Here is a 19706-nt window from a genome sequence, read left to right as displayed (position 1 = left end):
ACCTTTTAGAGTACATGCCCCGACGAACTGAGGCTGTTCTGAGAGCAAAAGAGGGTGCAACTCAATATTAGCAAGGTGTTCTTAATGTTTTGTACGCTCGGTGTACATGTGTAATGTATTAACCTGTGGTGTTTTCCTGACATCATAGGAAAACTGGTTCGGTCACAGTCAGGATAAACCCAGAGCCCTACCCATGTTTAACACTAAGATTTCTAACATACCAACCTCACCCTTTTTTAAGCAATTTTACTGGCTATTTTACTGTGCATTCTATTCTGCTTTATGATTGATTACTGTGACCATATTCATTTTTCTGCAGTGCAAAGCTGTAGACAGCAATAAATTAGATAAGTGATTAACAAAAGGACATGGTCTGGATGAGTCTATTCTGTAGCACCATAGACTGGTCTATGACACCAGGTCAATATACCCTGGAATATCTATATCCTTTCTGCGTCCCTGCGGTCATCAGTATCAGCTAAATAAAAACATATATCTTATATTATGTCAAATACAGTGTCAAATAAACATTACAGTGTGCTACTTAGTATGATACACCTTATATTATGTACAATGGAATGTCAAAATGGGATTATTTAATACAATGTCAAATATATACATTCAAATGTAAAAACACAACATGTAATGTAATTGCTATAGGATCAGTCTGTGGAGTCCTGAGAAAGGCTGCTTTTCCTACCTCATTAACCTGCCATACATTACTCTAGTGTGGGAAAGTGAACACAATAGCCTCCCCTGCTGGTCTAAAGTAGTTACTGTGATATTTCAGAAATGTTCCATTTCAGGAAACCGTTGCTCATTGCAGTGCAGGAAGAGAGGACTTCAGTGCTTTCAAATACCTTGCACCAATGCCGGTGTAGCTACAGTGTAATGTTGAAGTTATTTTCAGGGAAGAAATATATAGTATACAAATGTACATCATTTACATAATCCATAGTGTCCATTTTAGAAACTGGGTATCGAACCGGGTCTCCTGAATGTCACAAGACTGTGTGAGCCCAACATTAGTCATCACAGGAGGGTGGTTCGCTGAACCATCCAGCAGCCATAATGTGTCTTGGCTCCAAAAATAGTCTCATCCATTCATTTTAGTCTGGTCCACAGACTCAAGGCTTCTCACCTCCACTTGCCAGTCTCCCCCTATGTTACCAGCTGTCTAAAAAAAAGTGTCAGAAATACATTAAAGTATATATATTTTTAAGGCTGGTCTCCCCCTTCAGGGGAGAGGCCCACTGCTCTCAAGGCTGTGCTCCACTGAAGGTGGCTATGGGCAGGCAGAGGAGGGAGCAGAAGGTGGGGTGGAGAGGCTGGATCTGGGCAGACAGGCCCTGGCCTAACCTCCAGTCTGTAGAGCTGTCAGGCTTGTAGCATACAGATACCTCACACCTGGGAGAGAAGGATGGAGGGAAGGAGACGGTGCGGTCAGTGTGTGTGTGTGTTGACGTGTTTAACTATACTTGTGGGGACTAGAAGTCCCCATAAGAATAGTAAACGAACAAAAATTGGACCAACTGGGACATTTTGTTGGTCCACAAAAGGTCAAATGCTATTTCTAGGGGGTTTGGGTTAAGGTTAGAATTAGTGTTAGGGTTAGAATTAGGTTTAGGGTTAGGAGCTATGGTTAGTTTTAGGATTAGGAGCTAGGGTTAGGGTTAAGGTTAGGTTTTGGGTTAGGGTAAGGGTTAGGTTTAGGGGTTAGGGAAAATAGGTTTTTGAATGGGATTGAATTGTGTGTCCCCACAAGGTTAGTTGTACAAGACTGTGTGTGTGTGTGTGTGTGTGTGTGTGTGTGTGTGTGTGTGTGTGTGTGTGTGTGTGTGTGTGTGTGTGTGTGTGTGTGTGTGTGTGTATGCCTGTACCTGGTGACACCCTGGAAGATCTTCTTCTCATCCTGGTCCAGACACACAGCGAAGGTGGTGTTACCAACCCCACTAACCTGCACCTTGTCCACCTTCACCTCAGTAATGCTCAGTTGCTGTCAAGTAGAAACTGACCATTAGAAGGAATACAAGTATATTTTGGGACTCTAAGGGTCGTTTTCCCAGAAACAGATTAAACATAGTCCTGGATTTAAAAGCATGACCAAAGGAGAATCTCCAGTGAAAGTGTTTAGGACTAGGCAAAATAAAAGCCTTATTAGTGGCATTAATGCTATATTTGTCGGAGCTACAGGATGCAGTGTCTCATATTCATGTAAGATCAAGTGAACAGGAAAAGGGTTGGACAATTAACAAAAAACTCAAGTGAAAGTCGTGCTCTGTTAAGGTAGAAACTGAGATGTGTTTGTGAAAGTGTGCATTGGGTTTCTTATCAGGTCGATCTAGAAATAAGTTCATTCTCAGGGTATGAGAGATGTTGCTACAGACCTCTTTATGGAGTCCTTATAGAGCACAGTGGTTTATGTAAAGTTGTTGATGAACGCTGTCTAACCGCAAGTCACACAAACTCGATCTGACAACATCCTGCTCACCTGATTGTAGCCCTTCTTAGATTTGTTTGAGTTTTGCCTTTTCAGTACTTCTGTCATTGTCAACTGCAAGCACTCCATCTTTGCATCTAAACCGTGGGGGGAGGAAAGGATAAAACACGATTTCTGCATTTTTGAAACAAACGTTCAAACCTAACTGATGTCGCTGCTCTCTGACATGCGTGAGCCAAGAAATGTCCAATTCATGAATGAACCGCAGAACATTGTATTACTGTAGTTTATTTTATTGCTGTAGTTATATTACCTAGTTCCTCTGGATTCTTGCAGGCTTTGGTCAGGTTGATGGAGGTGCAAACTTTGTCTTTTGTCGTCCATTGACTTCTCCCACTGATAACCACCTGAAAGAGAAAAGGAAGAAGGAGAGAGAGAGAAATACATCAGAAATGCATCAGGCAAAGATATTGATGATTAATTATGCAGTTGACACTTCAGTATGCTTCTAGAAGGATGAAGAGCTACTGAACACCACCTTACCCTGTTATAAACCACCTCTAACATCAGAGGGACTGCCTCCCGGTCGCCATCAATCCCAAACCTCTTGCTTGCGGCACCTACAAAGGATAAACACAGAGCTTCATATTAGGGTACAGCCATAGAGCTGAACATGATGATGATGAAGAATAATCTATCATTGATGATGATGATGATGATGATGATGATGATGATGATGATGATGATGAAGAATGATGATTTATACATTTAGTATTATTAGTTTTTTTTAATAAGCAAAAAGCGGTGGAAGAGATTCAGTCATGTATCATAAAAGAAATGACATGGAGGAACAAATTAGACAAATGTAGTCTCTGAATCATAGATTGAAACAGCAGATGTTCCCATAACCATATAATCCATCCAGACCTTGGACTCCCGGCTGAAGTCAAGATGCATATTTTCTGTTTGGAAAATCTTAACTGCCTGTTGTTTATTATGGGCTGGTTGCTAGGAGACTGGGCTGAGGCAGATGTAAGTACCCATGGCCTTGATGGCTCGTGTTCCCGCGGTGTGGCCCAGCTCTAGGGAGTGGATGAACACCTCTGTCCTCCTCTCGCCTCCAGCTAACGTCATCTACAACCCCAAGAACATCAAACACTCAATACACACATTTATAACATGGAGGCGGAGTATAGGAGATGTGCAGTGTGTGTGTGAGTGAGAGAGAGAGAGAGAGAGAGAGAGAAAGAGAAAGAGACAGACAGACTCCAGGCCTCACCTCAGCTTGGTAGAGCTGCATCAGTGCAGGCCGGGTGGCATGGCGACAGTAGTATAACACCAGGTCAGCCAGGATGGGCAGACGATCCTCGTAGGAACTATCATACAGCTCAGACTCTATCTTAGAGGTTTGCTGCAAGACACAGTAAATACCATTGACTATGTGCGAGACAAAAAAAATGCAGCATTTGATATGTCACACACACACACACACACACAAAATGCGGTCTTACCTGACACACCACGTTGGCTGGTAGACTGAGCAGGCTCAAGGTGTTGCGTTCGTACCAGGGGTCCAGCATACCAATGAAACGGGCTATGTCGTTAGTGCTGTCTTCTGTGCCCAGATTGTTGAGCTCCTAAAAGAACAATACAACACAATACGTCAGTCTCTCTTCATTTTAGCTGCAGTAGTAATAGTATTGTATGGCCACAGAAACATTGCCTGACGACTCATCCTGAATTGAATTCCGTTGCTCTATTAATCTCTCCATACATTCATTGTGGAGAAGAAACGCTAGTGGGCGTGGCATTTGGCCGGTGCGATGTGGATGGGTCGCCAGGCAAACAGAAACAGTCACGTATCCTAAAAAGCACTCAACCCATAATCTAGAATTATAAGCTTTAGAGCTGATGTCTCTTATGGTGCACCATAAACTGTACCAGGGTTTGGGTCAACCTCATCAATTCAGGAAGGGAATTGAAGTTAAATGTATGAATTGAAAAAACTTAAATAGTAGCACTTTTCAATATTACAAATGAAATGTCAATTATCTCCCCAATTGACTGAATTGAAATAGAATTGACCCCAACCCTGATAGGGCCACTATACTATAAGAGTTGGACTCACTGTACAGGATGTACTTCCTCTCCGTGGGCTTGCCGACTGGCCTCCAGGGCTAGGGCACCTGGGACTGGGGCACCTCACAACACCATCCCTCTTCACGGGCACAAAGTAGAATTGCAGTCGGAAGGCTCTGCTGAGGCGCGGGCAAACGTTCTCTCTCTGGCGTAGGTTACTATAGGCCCTCGCCACCTTGCCCGCAACGTGGTCGGCCCCAAACACTACCACCCTCAGGGTGGTGGCATTACTGTTGCCCTCCTCGTCACTGCTCAGGATGGGCCTCCGGTGGAAGCACACGTGCTTGAGGGCCTGGGGGGTACAGGGGGTCTGGAACAGGGAGTCTGGGCTGCGTAGATGCACCTGCTGCGGGAGGGAGTTGGAGCGCTTGGAACGAACCACGACCAAGTCCTTAGCATCTGGGCTGCCGAGGCTCTTGGCTCTGGTCAGGGACTGAGTCTTTGTCTTGAAGAGACGGGAGAGGTGCTGGCTCAGACGGGCCGAAGCTTTGGCTGACTTGCCGGACGATGGGCTCCGTTCCGAAGGGGAGGGGCTGGAGGTGGAGGTGGCGGTGCCGTCCTCTGGGTCTTCGTAGAAGTCGCTGTCGATGCCGGAAGTGACTGAGAGGACGGAGGGGGCGTGGGATCCGGAGGCCAAGGACAAGGTGGAGTACATGGAGTCTTTAGAGGCAGTGGAGAGGGAGGAGACGGTGGAGAAGGTAGAGGCTCGGTGGTCCACTCTGCAGCAGTTGTACATAGACATGGCGGAGACAAACTCCTCCTCTCCCTCTTCCGTCTCTCCCTCTTCCTCCTCCAGGTCGAACTCTGCCCCTTCCTCCTCCTCATCTTCGCCGTCACCCTGATCACTGGAGGCCTGGAAGCCGGTTAGGTCATGCTCGTTCTCCAGGATGGTGTTGAGGATGTCTGAAAATCACAAGGACACAGTCTATCAGTTACATGTACTGTAAAGCACCGTCTACAAATTCATTCGTCACAATCCAAGTCGAAATCCCCAAAGAGAAAGGAAAGTCAACCTAGGTAGGGAGAAACCTTGAGAGGAACCAGACTCAACAGGGGGGATCCCATGACAAGCCATTTCATGAGAGAGTGAAGACCAAAGTCCTTTACCAAAGTTGTCCTTGTCCCAGTGAAACATGTAGCACTTGGCTGTGGGCAGTGGTAGAGTTTGCAGCAGAGTTTGCAGCATTCCTAAAAACAGAATAAATACAACAAAACAACATTTACACACATTGTATGGACATTTTTTTCATAAGCCTCTATCATTTTGACAAACCATTGCACTGGTTAGGCTCCGCCCTCTCACCGTCAGACTTCCTGCCATTGGATGCTGGGACGCCAATCCTCTCCCTCAGCCCCTCCAGGCCCTGGGTCACATGATCACGGCCTTTCACCGGGTCGCCCATGGCAGCGGCCGTCTCCAGGACGTCGGTTACCATGGAGAAGATCTCCGCCAGCTCCTCTAGACTCTTGACCTGTGGAGAGATAGTTATGTTTTGTTACTGTACATAAGATAGGTGGTCCATTTCAGAGGCACTAACAAACTATCAAACTACTAAACATTCATTTTGACCATGATGAAAAACGAACAGATTACACAGCCATCGAGACTAACAAAATCTTCGCAAAAATCACTTTATTTCTATCGGTATCTCTATAGCTCTCTAGTGGTATATTGTGTTGTCCAGTACCTGCAGGGCTTTGTGGATGTTGGCCAGGAGGTACTTGGTGCCCAGAGTAGCCTGGTAGGTATGTTTGACCAGTGTGATGTATGTCTCTCTCTGGGACTGTTGGATGCTACTCAGCTGCTCTGCCACAGACAAGAACTCAGGAGGCACCTCACCAGGGTTCATCAACAGAACCGTCCTATAGGGATGAGATGGCATAGTCGTGGAAACACAGGGGTGATAGAGGTCTGCACTCTAAAAACGAGTCAATATTATTATTCCTTGTTACACTAATTGTATAACAGCAAGATACAAATGCCTTTGTTACACACATAAATACACACCCAGTAACACAGAAACAGAACAAGGGGAATGCTAACAGAAGAAAAACACACGAGAGTGAAACGGAAGTAGTGATATATTGGGCTGGGAGTGGGTGGGGAGAATCAATAACTGAAGGGGATTTCCAGACCTGTGCAAGACAAAAATGCACAATACTTTCTAATAAGCTGTAGTAAAATATAGCAGTTGAGCTGTTGACAACCTACATTGTTTTTGAGTGATGTTTTGAGGTGGCCAGGCCTTGCTCTTCTCTCACCAGTCTGTGATAGGAAATCCCTGTGAAATGAACACACACGCTGAATAAGTTGATTGTTCCTTGCACACTAAAGTATTGTATTGCACACAATTACATAATAATTTGATCTCACAACATCACAAAATAGTGAGGCCCATTCACAACACTGCAAGTTCATTCATTCATTGGCCTCTACCTGACGTGACTTTCTCAGATTTCCGTGGTATTCTTTATTTGATCTGTCACTATCCTCTTCCAGGTAGTTGAGAGGTTGTCATAGCTCTGCTTTTCATTCTTTTGTGAATTGAAATATCGCACATCCGCTTTCAAAGAACAGGCTACAACAGAACCCTAAATCACTTCTCCATTATCAATGGCACATGTTTGAGCAGACACATTTACCTAACTTGACTCGACTCTTAACTTACCTAACTTGATCACTTTGAGGTGATCAAGTTCATCCGATTATGTTATATCTACAGTGCCTTCAGAAAGTATTCATACCCCTTTACTTATTCCACATATAGTTGTGTTACAGCCTAATTCAAAATTGATTAAATTTTTTAAAAATACTCACCCATCTACACACAATCCCTCATAATGACAAAGTTAAAACATGTTTTTAGATTTTTTTTGCAAATGTATTGAAAATTAAATACAGAATTATCTCATTTACATAAGTATTTACACCCCTGAGTCAATACTTTGTAGAAGCACCTTTGGCAGCAATTACAGCTGTAAGTCTTTCTGGGTAAGTCTCTAAGAGCTTTCCACACCTTGATTGTGCAACATTTGCCCATTATTCTTTTCAAAATTCTTCAAGCTCTGTCCAATTGGTTGTTGATCATTGCTAGACAACAATTTTCAGGTCTTGCCATAGATTTTCAAGTAGATTTAAGTCATAACTGTAAAACTCAGCCACTCAGGTACATTCACTGTCTTCTTGGTAAGCAACTCCAGTGTAGATTGGGCCTTGTGTTTTAGGTTATTGTCCTGCTGAAAGGTGAATTAATCTCCTAGTGTCTGGTGGAAAGCAGACTGAATCAGGTTTTCCTCTAGGATTTTGCCTGTTCTCAGCTCCATTCCATTTCTTTTTTATCTTGAAAAACTCCCCAGTCCTTAACGATGACAAGCATACCCATAACATAATGCAGCCACCACTATGCTTGAAAATATGGAGACTGGTACTCAGTAATGTGTTGTATTGGATTTGCCCCAAACATTTCACTTTGTATTCAGGACAAAAAGTTAATTGCTTTGCCACATTTTTGCAGTATTACTTTAGTGCCTTGTTGAAAACAGGATGCATGATTTGGAATATTTTTATTCTGTACAGGCTTCCTTCTTTTCACTTCAATTAGGTTAGTATTGTGGAGTAACTACAATGTTGTTGATCCATCCTCAGTTTTCCTCCTATCACAGCCATTAAACTCTAACTGTTTTAAAGTCACCATTGGCATGGTGAAATCCCTGAGCGGCTTCCTTGCTCTCCGGCAACTGAGTTAGGAAGGATGCCTGTATCTTTGTAGTGACTGTGTGTATTGATACACCATCCAAAGTGTAATTAATAACTTCACCATGCTCAAAGAGATATGAGTGTCTGCTTTTTTTTAACCAATAGGTGCCCTTCTTTGTGAGGCATTGGAAAACCTCCCTGGTCTTTGTGGTTGCATCTGTGTTTGAAATGCACTGCTCAACTGAGGGTCCTTACAGATAATTGTATGTGTGGGGTACAGCGATGAGGTAGTCATCTAAAAATCATGTTAAACACTATTATTGCACACAGAGTGAGTCCATGCAACTTATTAAGTGACTTGTTAAGCACATTTTTACTCCTGAACTTATTTAGGTTTGCCATAACAAACGGGTTGAATACTTATTGACTCAAGACATTTCAGCTTTTGATTTTTTATTAATTTCTAAACTTTCTAAAAACATAATTACACTTTGACATTATGGGGTATTGTGTGCAGGCCAGTGATTAAAAAACATCTCAATTTAATCAAATTTTAAATTCAGGCTGTAACACAACAAAATGTGGAAAAAGTAAAAGGGTGTGAATACTTTCTGAAGGCACCGTATTTGTGCGTTTCATCTTCCTGTGTTATCTGTTTGAGTCACTAGGTGGCAGTCACTCATCATGGTTGACAGAGCCACAGTACATGACATGGGGTGTATTCATACGGAAACCATTTACGGTTGAAGAATCAAATGAATCAAACAGAGCAAACTGAACGAAACGGGGAGGGACCTACCTGAATTTGTTCAATAGAAACTCTTGTTTGAGTTTCCAGTGTTTGGAGTAAACAGTTTATTGCAAAACGTTTTGCAACAGAATCGGCGTAATGATTACACTCCTGAGTAACTATGGCTCGGACCATTGAGAGAGAAGTCAACCTAGGCACTTGTTGTCTCACAAAAAAGAAAGGCTGTCTTACACATCTTTCATATGTCTGTTTTTGACCTCATATTGATCCAAAGTCCACGTTGCTCATCAATGAAGTAAATGAATAGTTCAAAACCCCCACAGAAACATAGATGTATAAAACCTAGAGTAGTTCACATGTCTTTCAATGTTTACCTGGGGCCTTGAGTTCCTGGTGTAAAGTGGAGAGCAGTCCTTTACACACACTGCAGTAAGGCTCTGGCCACGTCAGGAAACAGCCAAACACCTCACAGGCCTCCTCCAGCAGCTCCATGTCAGGGGGACAGAAGGGGGTCTGCAACCAGAAAAACACATAGTTAGAGGTGACTAAGGTTGGGGTTCTCGTGTTTGATTTCTTCAATTGATTGATTGATTGATTTATTGATTACCATTACCTGTAGCAGAGTGGAGGAGAACATGATAGCGAGGGGAGCCACCAGCTCATACTGACACTGCTCCTGAACCTGCACACACATACAGAGACCCAAAAGTTCATTCACATAAACACTTTACAGTTTCAGTTCTCAATTCCCACCACAAGGTGGCTAATCACATACTCTCGATCAGACTGTGTGTCTAAAATCCCACCTACATTCTGTAGAGGCTTGGGGTCACCATGACATGTGACCATAAGAATCTAGGTCATAGCAGCATCCTGAGTAGAGGAGTTATGATGGCCTCTGACCTTTCAGTAATGACCTGTGACCACTCACCTCTCGGGTCTTCCTGAGGATCTGCTGCAGGAGGATGAGGAAGTTCTCTGGGTCTCTCTTCACCAGTTCCTCCAGACTCCAGCGGTTCATAGACTGGCCCACCGAGCACATCAGGACTGAAGCAAACACGTCACATCAGAGGGAGCATGGCACATTGTGTAACATGTTTATGAAACTAGAACATGCAGCTTCCCTGAAGGGTACACAGCATACTTGGAACAAATTAATAACTTCCTTTCAACACCCTATGTGGTAACAAGGTACCATCTGAAAACATGACATATAAAACCACAGTGTGTAGGTGTATCATATCTGACACAGTTGGTGCTGCTACACTCTACTACACTAACCGATCCTACCCCCTCACACTACCTCATCATACTTCAGGCACACTGCGGTGGTCTGTGCCACCACTTCCTCCACAGCCATAGTGTCGACGTTGATACTTCCTCTAGCACATAATAACACTTCTCTGACAGTTTAACAACAACAGACTCACTAGGCCTACTGGGCTTCAAATATCCCTGTCAAAATGAACAGTTCTGGTGTTTATAAATTGAGAAAAAACTATTTACTGTCAGTGTGGTCTGACTGACAGGTAATGAAGATGACCTTGTGGAGGGGTTACATGTTGCTGGACACTTGAAATGTGAAACATCTCATGCTATTTGATACCATGTAGACTTTCAGTAACACCACACTTAGAAAATGTTCCTACAGTTTGGATCAATACTCTAACATGAACTACATGCAACAGTGACACGTGAACAGGCCTGCTTTCCATATCATGTGAACAACCATATTATGCCTTTCTTACAAAATAATTTCCCTTAGAATGAAAACTAAGTCACCAATGAAGAGATGAAATACACCCCCCATGTCCGACCCTGCTCAGCCCAGATGAGGCTTACCGTTCCAGGGTTGTGGTGTCGTGGGGCTGGGTCTGAGCCCATCCAGACATCGGTCCAGAGCATGCTGGATCCGGTCCTCAGTACACGACGTGTGCTGCATGTCTTCTCACAACCTGGAGTAGAAGAGAGGGATTGTGAGATAAACATTCATTACACACACACACACTTCTCTCCATTCATCCTTCTCTTTCCGTGAAAACATATTAGACTTATCAGATCAAGGAAGTAAACACAGGTCCAGTTTTGCATGTTGGTATACATCACAGAGGACATATGAAAATGCCCTCACGAGTTTCGTGGAAAAGCCACAGGACAGGAGGGATTTTCAGGGGGATGGAGAAAGAGAATATCAGTTTGTTTATCTTCCTTCCTGCCCTTCTCATAGTTTATTATATTTCTATGGCCCTTCATAGGCATCACCCTCATCTGTGTTCCTGGGAATCATATAGAGACAATAGCATATGGGATTTCCTGGTATTAGGACAAACAACAGGCATGTTCAGTAGAAACCAAACGATTTGAACATGGTTTGAAACAGAGAACATTAACTGGTATATTATCAAAAATCATTTTTCAGCTTCAAAATGTTCCTGTTTCATGCCTGTTTCGACCCAGGTGTTAGGCTCTATGGTTGGACTTTGTTTCAGTCGTGTTATAATTGTGTTGAATCTCCTCTGTTATGCATGATGGTGTTGTATCATAACAGACAATCTCACTCTCAATCACAGGAGTTTCATGTTTCTATAATCCAGTCTCTGCATCAACATCACATGAATAAATGTACATTATATCCTCAAAACTACTGGAGGCTGATGAATTTGCTGTCTATTACTGTAATAACTGGTAATAATTTGTTAATAATTGTGTTATTTAACAAAAATGTCTAATTGTTTTTCACAACAATCTTCAAGTAGTCGGTGACACTACAATAATTCATGCGACTAGCTCACCAATTGATCATGTACAGTGACAAGTACAGTAGCCTACTGTATGAATGTGTTGACTGCAGATTGATCAACAGCCGGACGTTCTTTGGTTATAACTTCATGATACAATCTGCAGATGTCTCAAGAAAGGCCTGTGAAAATGCTTGTCAAAGTCATTGATGTGTTTTTGACCAGCTACAGTAATGTAGGATACTGTACATTCACAGAGAAACATCTTTGTATTAGCCTGAGTGCCAGTCTATTTGTGCTATCATGCCAACTCCGTATCACTCATTGCCATGCCTTTGTCCTGACAATGAGAGCAGTAGGAGTTGGCAAGAGCACAAACAGATCTGGGACCAGGCTACTAGTGTTTGAATCGACTGTACACATTCTAAGATTCCAATATAGGGACATAACCAATGGTACTGTCTAAGGCTGCTACTATATTGTCCTTTCTTGCCCCACTGGGGAACTTTACCATGGGTTAAAGCCCAGGTTTGGAGTTTCGAAAGTGGACAGTGCAGCTTCCTTTGTTGAGTGAAAACAAATGTTTTTCATGAGACAATACACTTAAATCCCTCCCACCAAGTGTTAGTATCCAATAACAGGCTCAAAAACTCCCCATCGAGACAGAGAAATCCCCTATATCCCACATGTGAGTGATGATGTGTGCCAGATAGCACCGTGCTGCATATGAATCTGTGCCTATGAATGACTCACACAAATGCACAAAAGGTCAGAGGAGTGATCGCCATGCTGATTAGTGGTAATATCTCACCAAAGTACGGTGAATGAAAAATCCACCAGACACCTGCTCTGAGTGGACTTATGCTGATTCTGACCAACCAATCCTTATCTATGAGTGTTCCTCACTGGCCTTATGTTGATACAGAGATAGGGTCTGTTTATGTTTTAGCTCCAGGTCAAAACAAGTACTAGTTCATTTGAAGCATTTTAACACCAGGAGCAGGCTTCATTTGGGTTCTGGAAACCAGCTCTTGAAGTAATGTTAGAGGGGCCAGGGGTTAGACAAAGCCAAGCTTTCTCAACTGGGTCATTCAACTGCTGTTGAGAAAGGCAATATTATAAATTCTCATGATGAGAAGTCTCCCTATTTCTAGGTCTTGTGTGGGACTTTTCACAGTGTTGACCACATGACAGGAAACTGTCATTGTGTACAGATGGGTCTGGGGGGCTAGACACACACACACAAAGAAGCACACAAACACCACAGGAGGTTGGTGGAACCTTAATTGGGGAGGACAGGCTCGTGGTAATGGCTGGAGCGGAATCAGTGGCATGTTATCAAATACATCAAACACATGGTTTCCATGGTTTCCATGTGTTTGATGCCATTCCATTCGCTCCGTTCTGGCCATTAATATGAGCTGTCCTTCCCTCAGCAGCCTCCTGTGACACACACAAACACAACAGGGCCAGAGAGCGGATAGTCAGACGGATGGGGAAATCGAGGGTTAGCCCCGGCTTCAGAAGCTAACCGGCGGGGCGCCCCCGCCATTAAGGCCCCTAAGGAACCATGAGAGGAAGAGCATGTGACCAAAGGCCAGGGGGTCAGAGTAATTAGCCATTATTTCCCAGCACCACTACTGTTAATAACAACAATATGGTAAACCCCGACAATAATAATAGACGTTACATAAACAACACGTCCATACAGCCTAGTTCTCAGCCCCCTTCGCTAAAGGTGTATTGTGTCCCGTGTGGCTCAGTAGGTAGAGCATGGCGCTTGCAACGCCAGGGTTGTGGGTTCGATTCCCACGGGGGGCAAGTATGAAAAATGTATGCACTCACTAACTGTAAGTCGCTCTGGATAAGAGCGTCTGCTAAATGACTAAAATGTAAAAATGTAAATGTGTCCCCAAAAGTGTTATAGCCTGGTCTGAGATCTGTTTGGGCTGTCTTGCCAAATCTGTCATTGTTTGGGTTGACAATGACCATAGGAGTTGGCAGGACAACACAAACAGGTCTGGGACCAGGCAAGATGTGTGGCACGGTCAGTAGGTGTAGGAAAGTTACTGTTTGATACTAACCAGTAATGACCCACTGGTCATTGTTGGACACAGGTCAGGTGGAATGGGAAGGTACTAATAAGTCATAGAAGTTCTGATGTCTGTATCCAGCCTAGGGTCAGATGTTAACTCTGGGTATAATAAAGCAACTCTTATGATCTCATATACAGTAGGATATTCAGAGTGAGTCATCCACTGCCATATAATGGCTGACTGTAGGTTATTATCTTATTTAAATTATTATGTAGTGGTATGAATGCATTTAGTATGGATTATGAATATGTAAATATGTAATATGTAAAGTCCTTCAAACAAAGTGTTACCAACATTTTCTAAACATCAGTGACTGTTGGATATATTTCACATAGTCAATGTAACAATAGCATAGAGTAACAGGCTGTTCTGGAAAATTCTATTCAGTAATTGAATCATTCTGTTTGCATGGCAACTATTGAAAATATATGAAATTGTGGGCTTTCATAAGAGGATGTATGAATGTCCTCTCAAACGTCAACAAGGTCACTTCCACATTTTCAGCTGTTGCGAAAGCTGACTAAAAAGTCACATCTGTCTCTAGGTGCCATGTCTCCGGTCTCTCCTTTGTCCTTCACATCACATATCATTTTGGAGTATCCTACACTCTTAGAAAAAAAGGTGCTATCTAGAACCTAAAAATGGATCTTCGGCTGTCCCCATGGGAGAGCCCTTTGAAGAACCCTTTTTGGTTCCTGGTAGAACCCTTTTGGGTTCCATCTAGAACCCTTTCCACAGATGGTTCTACATGGAACCAAAATGGGTTCTACTTTGATTTTTGTTTTAAAGGGTTCTCCTATGGGGACAGCCGGAGAACCCTTTGGGAACCCTTTTTTCCTAAGAGTGTAGCATCTGCAGGTTTTCCACTAATCCCTGATTTTAACCCAAGGTACTAGCATGACACATCCGATCTCATCCAATTAATCAATTAGGATCAGATACATCAACGGATCAATACAAACAACTGACTGCCACGATCAAGCCAACAACTGAGTCATATTGAGCCTGACCGAACATAACCTGACTATTTAGTCTTATTGTCAGCAGATTTATAGGTCAAGCCTGAATGTGACTCAATCCTGATGGAGCACTCTTGCACACAGCTGTGGCATGATGAAGGCCCTCAAGTAATGTCAAGTCAACAGTAACAAGATCTTCAGTTTGCCGCTAGCCGGGTTGCCAGATCTGTGTATACTTTAGCCAACTCTCCAATCAAATTAACAACAGAAGAGTTAGCACAAGCAGATCTGGCAACCAGGTTAGCTTCCCACTCAGCCTGTACCCTCCACGGAGATCCTATTAAATGGCTATATGTAATTCTATGGTACCCTACCCTCAAAAACAGTGTTATAGCCATGACAACGAGCAAAAGATCTGGCAACCAGCTTAGCTCTACACTTTCTTCTTTGCCTCTACAATGCTCTTCCCTCAGACACAGTGTGAGACTCTTCCTTCTTCCCAAGTCTTTTCTTTCCTCTTTCTCTTCCTCTTGCCTAGCCTGATCACAACAGCTTCCAAACAGGAAGATAGCTCCCCAGCTCTGGAAGGGAAACAGGTGCCTCTCCATTGTTGTGGTGTGATCAGCCTCTCAGATAGACTCCCACAGACCAGGGAGGAGGTGGTGGAGGGGGGTCGTCTCATTGTACTTTAATTGATAGAGTCCCATATCCCCATCCAATCTTCCTCTGTTGGGTTTAAAACACTGAAGGCCCCCTCCCCCTATCACCTTCCTCTCCTCTATTTCTCTCCACTGGACTACTGCATGAGAACCAGCCTCTTATGGTTTTAGGAAATAACAAAAGTTAAACAATAATACAATAATGCTCTGCTGTTAATTGCTTCCTCTTTTGTTCAATGCAACTACCGGCGAGGGGGTGTCTTTCGCACGTACAGGCCCAACCAGGTACAGTGGGATGCAGAGGCAGGGTATCAATGATGGTAAAGTTCATTACACTCTATGGTGGAAGTAAAGAAGTGGCCACATCTGCAGTTACTATTATGTACTGAACACTTTTATCTGATTAAAATGTTTTTTTACGCATTACTGTCTGCGGTGTGGTCCTTACTGTACACTCTACACATATCTTATGATCAGATTCAGGACACATTAAGACAAGTGACAATAGATCCACAAGGTGGATGGGAGTTAGAACAACAGTGTCATTATACAGACTTTGATCCTCACGTCCCCAGTAAAGATATTATAAGAGGGAGTGGCCAATTATGCAAATATGGTCTGAATTGCATGATGTTGGTCTTGCACTGGATGTTATGGACTACGAGCCAGGTTTGATATAAGACAGACATGACTACCAAACCTCCACACTGTGTTATATATATATATATATATAGCTAGACTGTCAGTTAGAATATCATGAGCACATGATATGTAAATAAGGAAAATCAGTCAGGTGTATAATGTTTGACTGCTCTAATCCTAGCATTAGTGTATAACGTGCAATGTAGATATAGTGTACGCAATGTGAAAGACCTGGGGCGTGTTCAGGTTACCTTCAGATAGAAATATGTTTAACAAAATACGTAGAACAAACATGCCTCTCTGACATGTAGAATAAGGAATCATGTCAGCTCTATTTATTACATTTCTATCTGCAACGTTCCACATTTGCCTACTGAACGTACCCCTGGGTGAGTGAGGTGTAACGTGGGAGAGTTATGAGTGTGTGTAGAAAAGTGAAATTGTAGATTTTGTAGATAGATAAGACTGGTAAAGAGGTAAACAGGAAGAGAGGTTGTGTGAATCATACTGCAGGGCGTTTTGATGTGCGTGCTAACCAAATTATCTTGTCTACTAAAAATGGGTATTGCTGCTTTCACTAGTGCTTGGCGATAGAAATAGGGAGGTGGGTGACATCCAATCTTATGCTGTAGAGCAGCAGGTAGCCTAGCAGTTTAGAGTATTGAGCCAGTAACAAAGGTTTCTGGTTCGAATCCCCGAGCTGACTAGGTGAAAAATCTGTTGATGTGCCCGATTGCTCCTGTATGTCGCTCTGGATAATAGTGTCTGCTAAATTTTGGTTAACACCTTGCTAGTGTTATAAATATTTTCAGTGCTCACAATAGACTGATACCTAAAACGGAAACACACTTGCACATCAATAGCAGGTTGCTAGAAGGAGCATTTGGAGATATGAAAAAGTATTCCGTTTCATTCTGCCTTCGCAAAATAATTGTGTTGACAAAATATCAAATTCTGATAAAAGTGAGATAAGTTTTCAATTAAAAGCTAGATTAAAAAGCCGAAACAGTAAATCCACACTCATGATTGGGATATGGATTAAGTAGTTCCTTATGTAACATTACTATAATTCTTAGAAAAACTGCAATACCCAACTGCAGAGGCCATTTCCCAATCTTTGACTAATCTTTGAGCAAAACACTGAGTAGAAAAATACATGACTGTGAAGGACTTCCAGGTACCTATAGCTTCAGATTACTGTAAGTGTTGCATCAGTCAACACATAGGCCTACTGTAAGTGTTGCATCAGTCAACACATAGGCCTACTGTAAGTGTTGCATCAGTCAACACATAGGCCTACTGTAAGGGGTGCATCAGTCAACACATAGGCCTACTGTAAGGGGTGCATCAGACAACACATAGACCTACTGTAAGGGGTGCATCAGTCAACACATAGGTCTACTGTAAGTCGTGCATCAGTCAACACATAGGCTTATTGTAAGTGACAGCTGAGGTATTAGAGTATTATAACTGTGGTCCTCCGTGGCTTGGTTGGTAGATCACGGCGCTTGCAACGCCAGGATCAAAGGTTTGGTTCCCGGGAACACCCATATGAAGAATGTATGCATGCTTGACTAATTCGCTTTAGATAAAAGCATCTGCTAAATGGCATATATAATCATTGTTTGCATGCATACTGTGTCCATGCAACCAACACATGCTTATTCATCTACTTCCTCATTGTGTATTAGAAGCATGACAGTACAATCACAGGGTGTCTAAAAATAAGTTTAAAAAATGCTGCTTGGTGGGGGTCTGCAAGTTTACTTCCTTGTGTGTCAGTGACATCATTTTGACAGCTCCTTTCCTAGCACTGTAACAGAATCTACCATGAACCGTGTAATAAGCACAGTTGGGTTTATAGGTGTGGTTTCTGATAGTCACCACAGTTTTATTGATGGAGTGCAAGTCCATTTGTGGAATTTGCAAGTAAAATAATTTGATATCAATTTAATGGATGACGACCTCATCTAACCAGAATAGCCCATCACCAGTACTCTAACTATCCTTATTACTATAATACTGTCTCAGTACCCTTTTCTTACACCCCTGGACCAACAGCCAGCCACAAATTCAGAAACACAAGCATTAAGGCAATGATATGACAATTGGGCATTGGTTAGGTTTATTCAATTGGCTGGTCTAGTCCAAGGATTAGTACAAAATAAAATGTTCCCTTCTCAGATGTATGGCACCAGTATTTTCTCTGTTTGCAGTTGTGGGCACAATGGCCAGTAGAAATGTTCAGTGACAAGGCATCATCCACAGATGAAGACAACTGACAATTCTAAGGCCATAGTAACTCATATCCAAGGTCAAATGTCTACATTTGAAGAAAATATCATTGTGAATATCTGAGTCTGGAGTCATAGACACTTGCTGAGTACTTTACAGATTGTCCAGATGTTATATTTTCTAAACTTTTCTATTGCCTATTATTCTGGATCTTTAGGCTCCAGTAATTTAGTTGGCATGAGTCACTGGACCCGGGTTCGAGTCCCAGTCGGGGCTACTCCCCTCCACCAAATTCGCCCTTAACCTTCAACCTTCTGGCCCGAAGCCCAGTGCACCATCGACTGTGCCACAAAAGCATGCTCATACATTGTGAAAAGACAATAGCCTTGTAGGGTTACAACCACAGATAAAGCACCAGATCCCCTTCAGGAGATAGTCCACTAGTCCTCCACACTGCTTACCTACTGTTATCGTCCAGTAACATCCATAGCCTTTTGGCGTCAGTTTGTGCGAAAGCCCCTCAGGTCCAATGACTCCAATCCCACTGCCATTTATTCACAAGAGAGAAGAGGAGGAGAGCAGATGAGCCACATCCTTTACTAGTGCTGTGTATGGCCCCAGAAAAACAACAGCTGTAGACTAACCACCAGTCACAGTAGCCGCAGTAGTAGTAGTGGAGATATAGTCCCTCCACACGCAGAGAGCTTGTGTCAAACAGGAAGTGAATGAGAGAGGTGCATGTAAGCACAATGAGGAAGGCAGAGTGTGGGTGTCTGTGTCTGTTGGCCTCCCTAAAGGAAGTAATTTGTCTCATTTGTTTGTTTCCCTGCTATTTTCATGGATAAACACGTGTTTCATTGTTTTGAATGTTGGGCTTTAACTATATTTATTACTAATCCAAATAGTATTTTGCCTCGTCTTTGCAAAGGTAGTTTTCACATATCACTACCCGATTCACTTGAGAGAAAATACACTTGAGAGTTTGTCCAAGTTCAAGTTAGTTCACATGACAGAGGACAATTGAACTCTGAATTGTGATGAATAATAAAAGGAAACTAATAGAAAAAACAAGTACTTTTAGTTTTAAAATGACTTCCTAAAGTTCACTATCTAAATAACAACAAGCCTATTTTGAAATGAAAAATGCATCTGGGCTCATTGGGACAGCCATTGTTCCAGGTCCAATTCAGCAGTTCTGTAATTCTCTCCGCCCACTCAGCTGTTTTCTTCTCACTCAGAGCAGCACTTAGTCTCCCTACTTCCCCTGAAGCCACTTTGACTGTGATTTGCATTTCATGTGTTACGGTAAATCCACCCTCTCTCTCCCCCTCTCTCTGAGAGGGAACAGGA

The 19706-nt window shown here is 42.8% G+C and overlaps 1 protein-coding gene across 1 annotated transcript; it reads right to left on the bottom strand.

Annotated features, from left to right (window-relative positions):
* Positions 1 to 581: 581 nt before the first annotated feature.
* LOC121553987 (phosphoinositide 3-kinase regulatory subunit 5) lies at positions 582 to 19052 on the bottom strand. Its single transcript, XM_041867401.2, has 18 exons — positions 18818 to 19052; positions 10870 to 10982; positions 9959 to 10074; positions 9641 to 9709; positions 9402 to 9540; positions 6792 to 6861; positions 6268 to 6442; positions 5883 to 6051; positions 5687 to 5767; positions 4569 to 5482; positions 3952 to 4077; positions 3720 to 3851; positions 3481 to 3574; positions 2984 to 3060; positions 2754 to 2847; positions 2492 to 2577; positions 1881 to 1996; positions 582 to 1407 (listed from the first exon to the last, which is right to left on the bottom strand). Exons 2-18 carry the CDS (start codon positions 10967 to 10969, stop codon positions 1260 to 1262), a joined length of 2706 nt encoding a protein of 901 aa, XP_041723335.2. The 5' UTR covers positions 10970 to 10982; positions 18818 to 19052; the 3' UTR covers positions 582 to 1259.
* Between the last annotated feature and the right edge of the window lie 654 nt (positions 19053 to 19706).

Source organism: Coregonus clupeaformis, unplaced genomic scaffold (genome assembly GCF_020615455.1).
Source record: "Coregonus clupeaformis isolate EN_2021a unplaced genomic scaffold, ASM2061545v1 scaf0963, whole genome shotgun sequence".
Taxonomy (NCBI): Eukaryota; Metazoa; Chordata; class Actinopteri; order Salmoniformes; family Salmonidae; genus Coregonus; species Coregonus clupeaformis.
This window is presented reverse-complemented; position numbering and strand designations above follow the sequence as displayed.

What these genes read in the sequence shown, in the direction of transcription:
- LOC121553987 (XM_041867401.2), bottom strand. Translation starts at nt 10,969, where the DNA reads ATGCAGCACACGTCGTGTACTGAGGACCGGATCCAGCATGCTCTGGAC. An exon ending in TCTCCTCCACTCTGCTACAG is followed by an intron (nt 9,541 to 9,640) that starts GTAATGGTAATC and finishes TTCTGGTTGCAG; the next exon opens with ACCCCCTTCTGTCCCCCTGA. An exon ending in CAGCCAACGTGGTGTGTCAG is followed by an intron (nt 3,852 to 3,951) that starts GTAAGACCGCAT and finishes TGTGTCTTGCAG; the next exon opens with CAAACCTCTAAGATAGAGTC.